Source organism: Tachyglossus aculeatus (assembly GCF_015852505.1).
Source record: "Tachyglossus aculeatus isolate mTacAcu1 chromosome 12 unlocalized genomic scaffold, mTacAcu1.pri SUPER_6_unloc_1, whole genome shotgun sequence".
Taxonomy (NCBI): Eukaryota; Metazoa; Chordata; class Mammalia; order Monotremata; family Tachyglossidae; genus Tachyglossus; species Tachyglossus aculeatus.
In genome coordinates, this window is record NW_024044828.1 from 10275197 (window position 1) to 10288814 (window position 13618).

The 13618-nt window shown below is 45.3% G+C and overlaps 1 protein-coding gene across 1 annotated transcript; it reads right to left on the reverse strand.

Annotated features, from left to right (window-relative positions):
* Positions 1 to 2169: 2169 nt before the first annotated feature.
* MEIG1 (meiosis/spermiogenesis associated 1) lies at positions 2170 to 10473 on the reverse strand. Its single transcript, XM_038741474.1, has 4 exons — positions 10400 to 10473; positions 7024 to 7079; positions 5141 to 5310; positions 2170 to 2410 (listed from the first exon to the last, which is right to left on the reverse strand). Exons 3-4 carry the CDS (start codon positions 5276 to 5278, stop codon positions 2282 to 2284), a joined length of 267 nt encoding a protein of 88 aa, XP_038597402.1. The 5' UTR covers positions 5279 to 5310; positions 7024 to 7079; positions 10400 to 10473; the 3' UTR covers positions 2170 to 2281.
* Positions 10474 to 13618: the final 3145 nt, after the last annotated feature.

Here is a 13618-nt window from a genome sequence, read left to right on the forward strand (position 1 = left end):
TGAGCGCTTACTGTGTGCAGAGCACTGGACTAAGCGCTTGGGAAGTACAAGTCGGCAACAGATAGAGACAGTCCCTACCCAACAACAACAATCGTATTTATTGAGCGCTTACTATGTGCAGAGCCCTGTACTAAGCGCTTGGGAAGTACAAGTCGGCAACAGATAGAGACAGTCCCTACCCAACAGTGGGCTCACAGTCTAAAAGGGGGAGACAGGGAACAAAACCAAACATACTAACAAAATAAAATAAATAGAATAGATATGTACAAGTAAAATAAATAAATAAATAAATAGAGTAACAAATATGTACAAACATATATACATATATACAGGTATAATAATAATATATATAATGGTAATAATATAATAATTATTATATTGTTATTAATAATAATAATAATGACGATGGTGGTCTTTGTGAAGCGCTTACGATGTGCCGAGCACCGTCCTAATAATAATAATGATAATAATAATAATAATGGCATTTATTAAGCACTTACTAGGTGCAAAGCACTGTTCTAAGCGCTGGGGAGGTTACAAGGAGATGAGGTTGTCCCACGGGGGGCTCACAGGGATGATGGCATTTAGTCAGCGCTAAATACTTTCTAAGCGCTGGGCAGGTTATGAGGTGAGCAGGTTGTCCCACGGGGGGCTTACGGTCTTCATCCCCATTTTACAGATGAGGGAACTGAGGCCCGGAGAAGTGAAGTGACTTACCCAAAGTCACACAGCTGACAATTCTAAGCGCTACAGATGAGTAACGGAGGCACAGAGAATAATATAAATAATTATGGTCTCTGTCAGGCGCTTACTATGTGCCTAGCACCGTTCTAAGCGCTACAGATGAGTAACGGAGGCACAGAGAATAATATAAATAATTATGGTCTTTGTTAATAATAATAATGACATTTATTAAGCGCTTACTATGTGCAAAGCACTGTTCTAAGTGCTGGGGAGGTTACAAGGAGATGAGGTTGTCCCACGGGGGGCTCACGGTCTTAATCCCCATTTTACAGATGAGGGAACTGAGGCACAGAGAAGTGAAGTGACTTGCCCAAAGTCACACAGCTAAGTGGTGGAGTCTGGATTCGAACCCATGACCCCTGACTCCAAAGCCCGTGCTCTTTCCGCTGAGCCACGCTGCTTCTCTGTATAATATAAATAATTATGGTCTTTGTTAGGCGCTTACTATGTGTGAAGCACCGTTCTAAGCGCTACAGACGAGTAAAGGAGGCACAGAGAATAATATTAATAATTATGGTCTTTGTTAAGCACTTACTATGTGCCAAGCACTGTTCTAAGCGCTCAGATGAGTAACGGAGGCACAGAGAATAATATAAACAATTATGGTCTTTGTTAAGCGCTTACTATGTGCCTAGCACCATTCCAAGTGCTACAGGCGAGTAACGGAGGCACAGGGAATAATATTAATAATTATGGTCTTTGTTAAGTGCTTACTATGTACCTAGCACCATTCTAAACGCTACAGATGAGTAACGGAGGCACAGAGAATAATATTAATAATTATGGTCTTTGTTAAGTGCTTACTATGTACCAGGCACCGTACTAAGCGCTGGGGTGGATTCGAGCAAATTGGGTTGGACACAGTCCCTGTCCCACCCGGGGCTCACAGTCTCAATCCCCATTTTACAGATGAGGTAACTGAGGCACAGAAAAGTGAAGCGTCTTGCCCAAGGTCACACAAAAAAGACAAGCGGCGGAGCCGGGTTTAGTCCCCTGGTCCTTCTGACCCCCAGGCCCATGCTGTGACCACTAGGCAACACTACTTCCCAAGTGTTTGTTAAGCACTTACTCTGTGCCAAGCACTGAACTAAGCGCTGGGGTAGATAGAAGATAATCAGGCCCCACACGGGGCTCCCATTTTAAGCAGGAGGGAGGACAGGTACTGAATTCTCACTTTACAGAAGAGGGAACTGCACAGTTTCCTTGGATACCAGCCAGGAGGGCCGGGTGACAATAATGAGGAAGGGGTGGGAAGTGGAAAAGATAGGCAGGGCAGCAAACACAATGGCTGGGAAAAGCCTAACCATGATGATTCCAAGAAGAAAGGAAGGAAGATACACTCCAGTAACTTAACATGGCCATCATCTCAAAAAGTGCTCAGAGTTCAGCAATTTCTCAGAATCTCACCAGGCCTGGTTAGTGAGAGGGCTTATCAGACTCACTACAAGTTAAGATCAGATTTACTTTCACAAACATGCACAGTTTTAACACGAAATCACATTTTTTTACAAATAGCATATAATTCAAGGAGGAAGTACTAGTAAGCATAAACTTTCACTTTCTGGACTTCTTTGTCTTCGCATTCCCTCTGTTTGTTGTAATAGTAGAAAGTATTGTCTCTCCTCTGAAGTTTCTTCACATACCCTGTCTCTGGCCAACGATCTACCTGCAAAATTTTGAAAGGCATTATATTACCGGAAGAATCTGGACTATTTTGAGTGAGGACTTATATTTCAGTACTACAAAAAGAGGAAGGCAGCGAATTTTACATCATTCATTTCTTTCATTCATTCAATCATATTTATTGAGCGCTTACTGTGTGCCGAGCACTGTACTAAGTGCTTGGGAAGTATAAGTCGGCAGCCTATAGAGATGGTCCCTACCCAACAACGGGCTCACAGTCTAGAAGGGGGAGACAGACAACAAAACAAAACATGTTAGACGTCCGAACAAATAGAATTAAAGCTATATGAACATCATTAACAAAATAAATAGAATAGTAAATATGTACAAGTAAAATAGAGTAATAAATCTGTACAAATATCAACAAGTGCTGTGGGGAGGGGAAGGAGATGGGCAGGGGGGGATAGGGAGGAGGAGAGGAAAAAGAGGGCTCAGTCTGGGAAGGCCTCCTGGAGGAGGTGAGCTCTCAGTAGGGCTTTGAAGGGATGAAGAGAGCTATTTTGGCGGTTGTGGGGAGTGAGGGCATTCCAGGCCAGGGGAAGGACATGGGCCGGGGGTCAATGGCGGGACAAGCGAGAATGAGGTACAGTGAGGAGGTTAGCGGCGGCAGAGGAGCGGAGGGTGCGGGCTGGGATGGAGAAGGAGAGAAGGGAGGTGAGGTAGGAGGGGGCGAGGTGATGGACAGCCTATTGTGGTTTTTGTTTAGCATTTACTCTGTGTCAAGCACACAGAATAATCAAATTGGATGCAGTTCCTGTCCCACCCCGGGCTAAGGGTGAGGGAGAAGAGCTATTTAATCCCCATGTAACAGATGAGGAAACTGAGGCACAGAGAAGTTAAGTGACGTGCCTAAGGTGACACAGCAGGCAAGTAGGAAGACGACCCTGCATGCACCTCCTCCTCACCCCTGACTCCCAGAGACTTTCCCTTCTGGATTAGGTTTAATAAGGGAACAGGAATCGGCTGCCAGGTTTTAATAGTTCTGGAAGTACCCTGCTGGCACACAGCCTCGGGGAAGCAGCCAAAATCAAAATAATAATGAGGGCATTTGTTAAGCGCTTACTATGTGCAAAGCACTGTTCTAAGCGCTGGGGGGGGATACAAGGTGATCAGGTTGTACCACGTGGGGCTTACAGTCCCACTGTTGGGTAGGGACTGTCTCTATATGTTGCCAATTTGTACTTCCCAAGCGCTTAGTCCAGTGCTCTGCACATAGTAAGCGCTCAATAAATACGATTGACGATGATCATCATCCCCATTTTACAGATGAGGTAACTGAGGCTCCGAGAAGTTAAGTGACTTGCCCAAGGTCACACAGCAGACATAAGGCAGAGCCGGGACTCGACCTCTGACTCCAAAGCCCCTGCTCTTTCCACTGAGCCACGCCGCTTCTCAAACAACAGAAACATTCGCTCCAGCAGTCAAAAGGGAATATACTCCTTCTTGGTGGGTTTTAAAAACTGCTTTGGAAAAGGAAAACTATTTTGCCGTTGGCATTCTGCCCTACCTGACCGACAGACGTAGGGTAGAGTATGAAACATCTAAAGCGGAATTTAAAAAATTGAGTTGGGAAGTTTGGAAAGTCTGAAGTGGAATTAGGGAATTCCCAGAACCCTCTGGGGACCATGACAAATGGTCAGAAAATGGTTACCTGTGGTAGCAGGAGAAGTCCAGGGCGGGGAACTCCTTTCCCAAGGTTGGGGTGAGCGGATAGTCGTCTGTCCAGAACCGCTATCCACCCCCAAACCAGCCTTTCTTGCCCCTCCTCACCCCCAATCTCTGCCCTGATCTGAATACATCTCAGAGAACTTGGGTTCCCACCTGGCCTTCCCCTCCTGCCCCAGCAATGAGGAGGGAAGGGAATGAGTCTACCAAATCTATTGCAATCTCCCAAGCGTTAAGTACAGTGCTCTGCACATTCTAAGTGCTCAATAAACACCACTGACTGAAGAAGCGCGGCTCGGTGGAAAGAGCCCGGGCTTTGGAGTCAGAGGTCATGGGTTCAAACCCCGGCTCCACCACTTGTCAGCTGTGTGACTTCGGTCAAGTCACTTCATCATCATCGTCATCATCAATCGTATTTATTGAGCGCTTACTATGTGCAGAGCACTGGACTAAGCGCTTGGGAAGTACAAATTGGTAACATATAGAGACAGTCCCTACCCAACAGTGGGCTCACAGTCTAAAAGGGGGGACAGAGAACAAAACCAAACATACTAACAAAATAAAATAAATAGAATAGATATGTACAAGTAAAATAAATAGAGTAATAAATATGTACAAACATATATACATATATGCAGGTGCTGTGGGGAAGGGAAGGAGGTAAGATGGGGGGATGGAGAGGGGGACGAGGGGGAGAGGAAGGAAGGGGCTCAGTCTTCACTGGGCCTCAGTTACCTCATCTGTAAAATGACAAACTGGGACCAACTGATCACCTTGTATCCTCCCCAGCGCTTAGAACGGTGCTTTGCACATAGTAAGCGCTTAATAAATGCCATCATTATTATCTTTTAGACTGTGAGCCCACTGTTGGGTAGGGACTGTCTCTATATGTTGCCAATTTGTACTTCCCAAGCACTTAGTACAGTGCTCTGCACATAGTAAGCACTCAATAAATACGATTGATGATGGTGATGACTTTCTGGGATCTATTGCCTCCTCATTCTCTCGTTCCTGGCATTATGGAATCCCATTAAAAGCTAGCTCTTACCATGGCAACTTGTTTCACTTGTTTGTATTCTATTTCATCTCGATACCCTGCTTGCTGAAATCTGTACAGATTCTCTATCTCGTCTGACCACTTCTTGGCACGACTTATTGATTTTGGTTTCACGTCTGGGGTGGCCATGGCTGCAGAAATTTCACCATCGGTTCTTTTCCCTGAAAGATGACATAAAAACTGTTAATGAGCAATTTAAAGTGATATGATGCTGATTTTTTTCCATTAGAAAAGCAGAATGAATCTTTTAAAAAATCTACACAGTAGATTTTTTTAAATGAGTTTAAAAGCCAGGTTTTAATCACTGCTCCCAATCAATAGATCTGCCTTAGATAGGCTTGTTCCTAAAGGTCTCAAAATATGGAAATTCTCACCAAGCTTTAATTTTAGTCTTTCAAAATCATCTTCTTAATTTTTGACCTTAGAAAAATTCACATTTTAAACAGTTTTTTTCTTCAACAACTGAGAAACGAGCCAACTTGCAAACTGTTGTTTTAGAAGCCACATATTTTAAAGTCAGGAAGCTTTTTAAAACAAAAGACTGTAAGTTATGTTCATCAGATGAAGCTAGAAAAGTGAATTCCAACTTGGCAATGCTTTATGCCTCTTCTTGGAAAATCTGAAACACTTAGCTTTCAGCCTTCCAAAGCTAGAGAACCATTTCATTAGCAATTGAGATTACACTCGGAATCATGGAGTAAAAGATAGACACTCTGCTCCAAGCCTGGTGTTTTTGCACAGCCTGTAAATTTCTGAGTCAAAACTACCACTTTTTACTTCAAAGTAAAAATGGCAGAATACCTCACCACTATTCCATGTGGCTGGGCTCAACATCTCACTTTTCTCAGTGTTCTCCACAGGAAAGGGAGATTTTTTTTTTATTCCTCCTTCTTTCCCCTTCTTTGCTGCTGGGAAATTGGGATTTTTTTTTTCTTTCTCCCTTTCTTGGAAAGACCCAAGCAGCTCCGGTCCGTTTGCTCTGTCACTGTTCCACCAAGGCCCGTTATCAGATCAATGTATGTTCCACAGCTGTCATATAGAGTCTAGGAAAGCCCCTGGAGTATGAGTATATTCATTTATGTAATACTTTTTCTTAAGTCCTTATTGTTCCCACGATGAAAGACAGTGTGGCCTTATGGAGAGTCCATCTGGCCAGCGCGGGTCATTAGAAGCGCAAGGCCCGAGCAATTTGACTACAGCACACAACGGTTAATCGGGTCTGATCACAGCCAGGCTTAAACGTCAAAATCGGTGGTTCAGAGAGTCTTTTCGCAGAAAAAAAATTAAACGCAACACTTAAAAATATATTCGGTTCATCCATAACCTGTGTCTTCAGTAAGCATTTTGGCTAGAACATTGCTACAGTGTATGGTTCTCGGCAAATTCTCTCAACTCCCTCATGATGAATTTTAGACAAGTCAGTATTTACTAACAAGTGACACGGTGAGGGGGAATAGAGGGCAGGGTGGAGGCATTGCTCTGAGGGAAATTTTTGCCAGGAACTGTAATTTATTTTAATGTGCTTCCCCCCTGCTAAATTGTAAACTCTTTAAGGGCAGAGATCGCATCTACTAATTCCCCCAAACGTTTAGTACGCGTTCGGCACACAGAAGGTGGCCTGTAATTGATCAACCACGGGAAGGGACTAAATCCTAACTACCGTGCATGTGCATATGCCAACACCACTTGGGCTGCATTTGATGACATTACCAGATTTTGACAGTTTAGTTTACCGGCACTGATGCTGACCAGAATGATTTCTCTGTTATTCTCTCATATTTATATGCTGGGAATATTGGGGGGGCGGGGGGGAGGCAGCGACACAATTCAATGGGTTAAAAATCAACTCATTATTTTCAAAATTTCCACCTTACCAAAATTTTGGTAATTCACTGTTGATGCTTGTCCTCTTGGTCACAAGGTGGCCTTCCTAAAAAAGTGAAATCAATCAATCAATCAATCAATCAATCGTATTTATTGAGCGCTTACTATGTGCAGAGCACTGTACTAAGCGCTTGGGAAGTACAAATTGGCATCACATAGAGACAGTCCCTACCCAACAGTGGGCTCACAGTCTAACAGTGAAAGAGGTGTTTCTTCAATTCCGTTTATCACAATGTGAAGTTAAAGTCCATTTATAGCCAACTGGATGGGATCCTAGTTTAATTACTCCATTGCCACGTCACAACTTAAGTACGTCCCCATGTACAGGCAGGTCTGGAAAACCTGCACATCCTTGGCCTCTCCTGAGAGCCCACTTAACCAAAGGGTTGTTCTAGAAAAAAAAATCTGTCAAGAAATAGTCAAGATACGGTAGAACCTGGTCAACACGATGAAATACACTAAAACCTTTCCAAACAAATTTAGTCAGAATGAATATAACGGAACTGGGTGTCTAAGTGAAATAATTACTTTCTCCCCATGACAGGCCCGGTCTCCCACACTCCTGCCTCCTCCAATTCCCTGAGGTCTCAACTTCCCACCAGGTCACCTCGAAATTTGAGTCTTCACCTTCTAAGCACTTGGGTAATCGCTTCATCACCTAAACCCCACCACACATCTGGATCCACACATCCCTCTGGATTTTAGTGTCTCTCTCCCCCACTAGACTGTCAGCTCCTTGTGGGCAGGAAATGTTTCCACCAACTCTACTAGCGTACTCATTCTCCCAAGCTCTTAATACGGGGCTCAGTACCCAGGAGGTGCTCAATAAATACCACTGATTGACCAAAGCTCCCCCTCCCCGCCCCTACTAACAATCAGTGGTATTTTCGGAGCGCTGTGTGCCAAGGACTGTATTTAGCACTTGGAGAGATGTGTCCATGCAGTCGCTAAGGGTCGGACACGACCTGACAGCATAAAGTCCGTCTACACTGTGAGCCCGCAGTTGGGTAGGGACAGTCTCTATATGTTGCCAACATGTACTTCCCAAGCGTTTAGTACAGTGCTCTGCACACAGTAAGCGCTCAATAAATACTATTGAAGGAATGAATGAATGAAAAACGAAAGACGAAAATAGAGAAGCAGAGTGGCTTGGGAGTCAGAGGACGCGGGTTCTAATCTCGCTTCGCCACCTGTCCGCTGTGTGACCTCGTGCGAGTCGTTTAACTTTTCTGGGCCTCAGTTCCCTCACCTGTAAAATGGGGATTAAGACTGGGAACCCCCCGGGGGGCAACCTGATGAGGGCGGGGCTGGAGGATTCATTAAGCGTGGCTCAGTGGAAAGAGCCCGGGCTTTGGAGTCAGAGGTCATGGGTTCAAATCCCAGCTCTGCCACTTGTCAGCTGTGTGACTTTGGGCAAGTCACTTCACTTCTTTGGGCCTCAGTTACCTCATCCATAAAATGGGTATGAAGACTGTGAGCCCCACGTGGGGCAACCTGGTCGCTTTGTAACCTCTCCAGCGCTTGGAACGGTTCTTTGCACATAGTTAGCGGTTAACAATCAATCAATCAATCAATACTATTTATTGAGCGCTTACTGTGTGCAGAGCACTGTACTAAGCGCTTGGGAAGTACAAGTTGGCAACATGTAGAGACAGTCCCTACCCAACAGTGGGATCACAGTCTAGAAGACTTAACAAATGCCGTTATTATTATTATTATTCGTTCAATCGTATTTACTGAGCGCTTACTGTGTGCAGAGCGCTTGGGGAGTCCAAGTCGGCACCAGATGGAGACGGCCAAATACCATTATTATTATTATTATTATTATTATTATTCGTTCAGTCGTATTTACTGGGCGCTTACTGTGTGCAAAGCGCTTGGGGAGTCAAGTCGGCAGCAGATAGAGACGGTCCCTACCCAACCACGGGCTCACGGTTTAGAAGTCAGCCCTGAGCCGTCCCCACTGTCGAAACGTCAATCAATCAATCAATCAATCGTATTTATTGAGCGTTTACTGTGTGCAGAGCACTGTACTAAGCGCTTGGGAAGTACAAGTTGGCAACATATAGAGACAGTCCCTACCCAACAGTGGGCTCCCAGTCTAAAAGGGGGAGACAGAGAACAAAACCAAACATACTAACAAAATAAAATAAATAGAATAGATATGTACAAGTAAAATATAGAGTAATAAATATGTACAAACGTATATACATATATACAGGTGCTGTGGGGAAGGGAAGGAATCAATCAATCAATCAATCAATCGTATTTATTGAGCACTTACTGTGTGCAGAGCACTGTACTAAGCGCTTGGGAAGTACAAGTTGGCAACATATAGAGACAGTCCCTACCCCACAGTGGGCTCCCAGTCTAAAAGGGGGAGACAGAGAACAAAACCAAACATACTAACAACATAAAATAAATAGAATAGATATGTACAAGTAAAATATAGAGTAATAAATATGTACAAACATATATACATATATACAGGTGCCGTGGGGAAGGGAAGGAATCAATCAATCAATCAATCATATTTATTGAGCGCTTACTGTGTGCAGAGCACTGTACTAAGCGCTTGGGAAGTACAAGTTGGCAACATCTAGAGACAGTCCCTACCCAACAGTGGGCTCACAGTCTAAAAGGGGGAGACAGAGAACAAAAGCAAACATACTAACAACATAAAATAAATAGAACAGATATGTACAAGTAAAATATAGAGTAATAAATATGTACAAACGTATATACATATATAAAGGTGCTGTGGGGAAGGGAAGGAAGATGGGGGGATGGGGAGGGGGACGAGGGGGAGAGGAAGGAAGGGGCTCAGTCTGGGAAGGGCTCCTGGAGGAGGTGAGCTCTCAGTAGGGCCCTGAAGGGAGGAAGAGAGCGAGCTTGGCGGATGGGCAGAGGGAGGGAGGGCATTCCAGGCCCGGGGGTCGATGGCGGGACAGGCGAGAACGAGGCCTAACGGTGAGGAGATTAGCGGCAGAGGAGCGGAGGGTGCGAGCTGGGCTGCAGAAGGAGAGAAGGGAGGTGAGGTAGGAGGGGGCGAGGGGATGGATGGATGGACAGCCTTGAAGCCCAGGGTGAGGAGTCTCTGCCTGTGAGCCCAATGTTGGGTAGGGCCTGTCTCTATATGTTGCCAATTTGTACTTCCCAAGCGCTTAGTAGAGTGCTCTGCACATAGTAAGCGCTCAATAATACGATTGATTGATTGATGCGCAGATTGATTGGTAGCCACTGGAGATGCTTGAGGAGGGGAGTACGTGGAGAGGAGACAGGGGCTCCCGAGGGGAGGAGGGGGCCCGGGGAGGGGGGGGGGGTCCCTGGGGGTGGTCGGTTGGCGGGAGGGTGCGGACTGCTCACTGGGGCCCGGGTCCGGGGGGCGCGCGCTCTGGGCCGGGGCTCCGCCGCTGTCGGGCAACCGCCGCCCGCCGTCTCCTAGCAACGCGGGAACCGGCTCACGGAAACCCCGCCCGGGGACGGAGCAGGGGGGGACCGCTGACGGAGCATCATTCATTCATTCGTTCGTATTTATTGAGCGCTTACCGTGTGCACAGCACTGGACGAAGCGCTTGGGAAGTACAAAAGTTATTTATTTTACTTGTACCTATCTATTCTATTTATTTTATTTCGTTAGTGTGTTTGGTTCTGTTCTCTGTCTGCCCCTTCTAGACTGTGAGCCCACTGGTGGGTAGGGACCGTCTCTAGATGTTGCCAACTTGGACTTCCCAAGCGCTTAGCACACAGTAAGCGCTCAATAAATACGATTGATTGATATTAACAAAATAAAATAAATAGAATAAATATGTACAAGTAAAATAGAGTAATAAATATGTACAGACATATATACATATAGACATTCATTCAATCGTATTTATTGAGCGCTTACTGTGTGCAGAGCACTGGACGAAGCGCTTGGGAAGTACAAGTTATTTATTTTACTTGTACCTATCTATTCTATTTATTTTATTTCGTTAGTGCGTTTGGTTCTGTTCTCTGTCTGCCCCTTCTAGACTGTGAGCCCACTGGTGGGTAGGGACCGTCTCTAGATGTTGCCAACTTGGACTTCCCAAGCGCTTAGCACACAGTAAGCGCTCAATAAATACGATTGATTGATATTAACAAAATAAAATAAATAGAATAAATATGTACAAGTAAAATAGAGTAATAAATATGTACAGACATATATACATATAGACATTCATTCAATCGTATTTATTGAGCGCTTACTGTGTGCAGAGCACTGGACTGAGCGCTTGGGAAGTACAAGTTATTTATTTTACTTGTACCTATCTATTCTATTTATTTTATTTTGTTAGTGTGTTTGGTTTTGTTCTCTGTCTCCCCCTTCTAGACTGTGAGCCCACTGGTGGGTAGGGACCGTCTCTAGATGTTGCCAACTTGGACTTCCCAAGCGCTTAGTCCAGTGCTCTGCACACAGTAAGCGCTCAATAAATACGATTGATTGATATTAAGAAAATAAAATGAATAGAATAAATATGTACAAGTAAAATTGAGTAATAAATATGTACAGACATATATACATATATAAATTCATTCAATCGTATTTATTGAGCGTTTACTGTGTGCAGAGCACTGTACTAGGCGCTTGGGAAATACAAGTTGGCAATATATAGAGGCGGTCCCTACCCAACAGTGGGCTCACAGTCTGGGGATTGCCTTCTAGACTGCGAGCCCACTGTTGGGTAGGGACCGCCTCTATATGTTGCCAACTTGTACTTCCCAAGCGCTTAGTCCAGTGCTCCGCACACAGTAAGCGCTCAATAAATACGATTGAATGAACCAGTGATGGGTCGCCGGCTGAAGCGCTCAGCAGGTCCTGGGGATTGCCTTCAATCAATCAATCAATCAATCAATCATCAATCAATCAATCGCATTTATTGAGCGCTTACTGTGTGCAGAGCACTGCACTAAGCGCTTGGGAAGTACAAGCTGGCAACATATAGAGACAGTCCCTACCCACCAGTGGGCTCACAGTCTAGAAGGGGGAGACAGAGAACAAAACCAAACATCCTAACAAAATAAAAATGAATAGAATAGATAGGTACAAGTAAAATAAATAAATAAATTTATTTGTCTAGACTGTGAGCCCACTGTTGGGAAGGAACCGCCTCCATATGTTGCCAACTTGTACTTCCCAAGCGCTGCGCACACAGTAAGCGCTCAGTAAATACGATTGAATGAATGAATGAATTGCCGGCGAGGGGCGCGGGCAGCTCGGATTGGCCCCGGTCCGTGCGGAGGCCGCGGTCATTGGAGCTCACCTCCTCCAGGAGGCCTTCCCAGACTGAGCCCCTTCCTTCCTCTCCCCCTCGTCCCCCTCTCCATCCCCCCATCTTACCTCCTTCCCTTCCCCACAGCACCTGTATATATGTTTGTACATATTTATTACTCTATTTATTTTACTTGTACATATCTATTCTATTTATTTTATTTTGTTAGTATGTTTGGTTTTGTTCTCTGTCCCCCCCTCTTAGACTGTGAGCCCACTGTTGGGTAGGGACCGTCTCTATCTGTTGCCAATTTGTACTTCCCAAGCGCTTAGTCCAGTGCTCTGCACACAATAAGCGCTCAATAAATACGATTGATTGATTGATAGACTGTTAGCCCACTGTTGGGAAGGAACCGTCTCTACATGTTGCCAACTTGTACTTCCCGAGCGCTTAGTACAGTGCTCTGCACACAATAAGCGCTCAATAAATACGATTGATGATGATGATGATGATGAAGTAAAATAAATAAATAAATAAATAGAGTAACAAATATGTACAAACAGATATACATATATACAGGTGCTGTGGGGAAGGGAAGGAGGTAAGATGCGGGGGGATGGAGGGGGGACAAGGGATAGACAATAAGCACACAATAAGCGCTCAATAAATACGATTGATTGATAGACTGTGAGCCCACTGTTGGGAAGGAACCGCCTCTATATGTTGCCAACTTGTACTTCCCAAGCGCTTAGTACAGTGCCCTGCACACAATAAGCGCTCAATAAATACGATTGATTGATTGATTGATAGACTGTGAGCCCACTGTTGGGAAGGAACCGTCTCTATACGTTGCCAACTTGTACTTCCCAAGCGCTGTGCACACAGTAAGCGCTCAATAAGCCCCCCCATCTTACCTCCTTCCCTTCCCCACAGCACCTGTATATATGTATATATGTTAGTACATATTTATTACTCTATGTATTTATTTATTTTACTTGTACATATCTCAATAAATGCGATTGATGACGATGTTGCCAACTTGTACTTCCCAAGCGCCGCGCACACAGTAAGCGCTCAATTAATACGGTTGAATGAATGAATGAATTGCCGGCGAGGGGCGCGGGCTGCTCGGATTGGCCCCGGTCCGCGCGGAGGCCGCGGTCATTGGTCGGCGGAGGGGCGGAGCCGCCCAATCACAGGCTCGCACGGCTCCGGCGCTCCGCGGGATTGGGCGGTGCCGGAAGGGCCGCGGCCAATGGCGGGGCCTGGAGGGGGCGTGGCCGAAGCCGGCGAGGAGCCCGGACGGGGGTGGGCTCAGAGCGGGGCGGGGAGTCCGCCCGGTCGGACG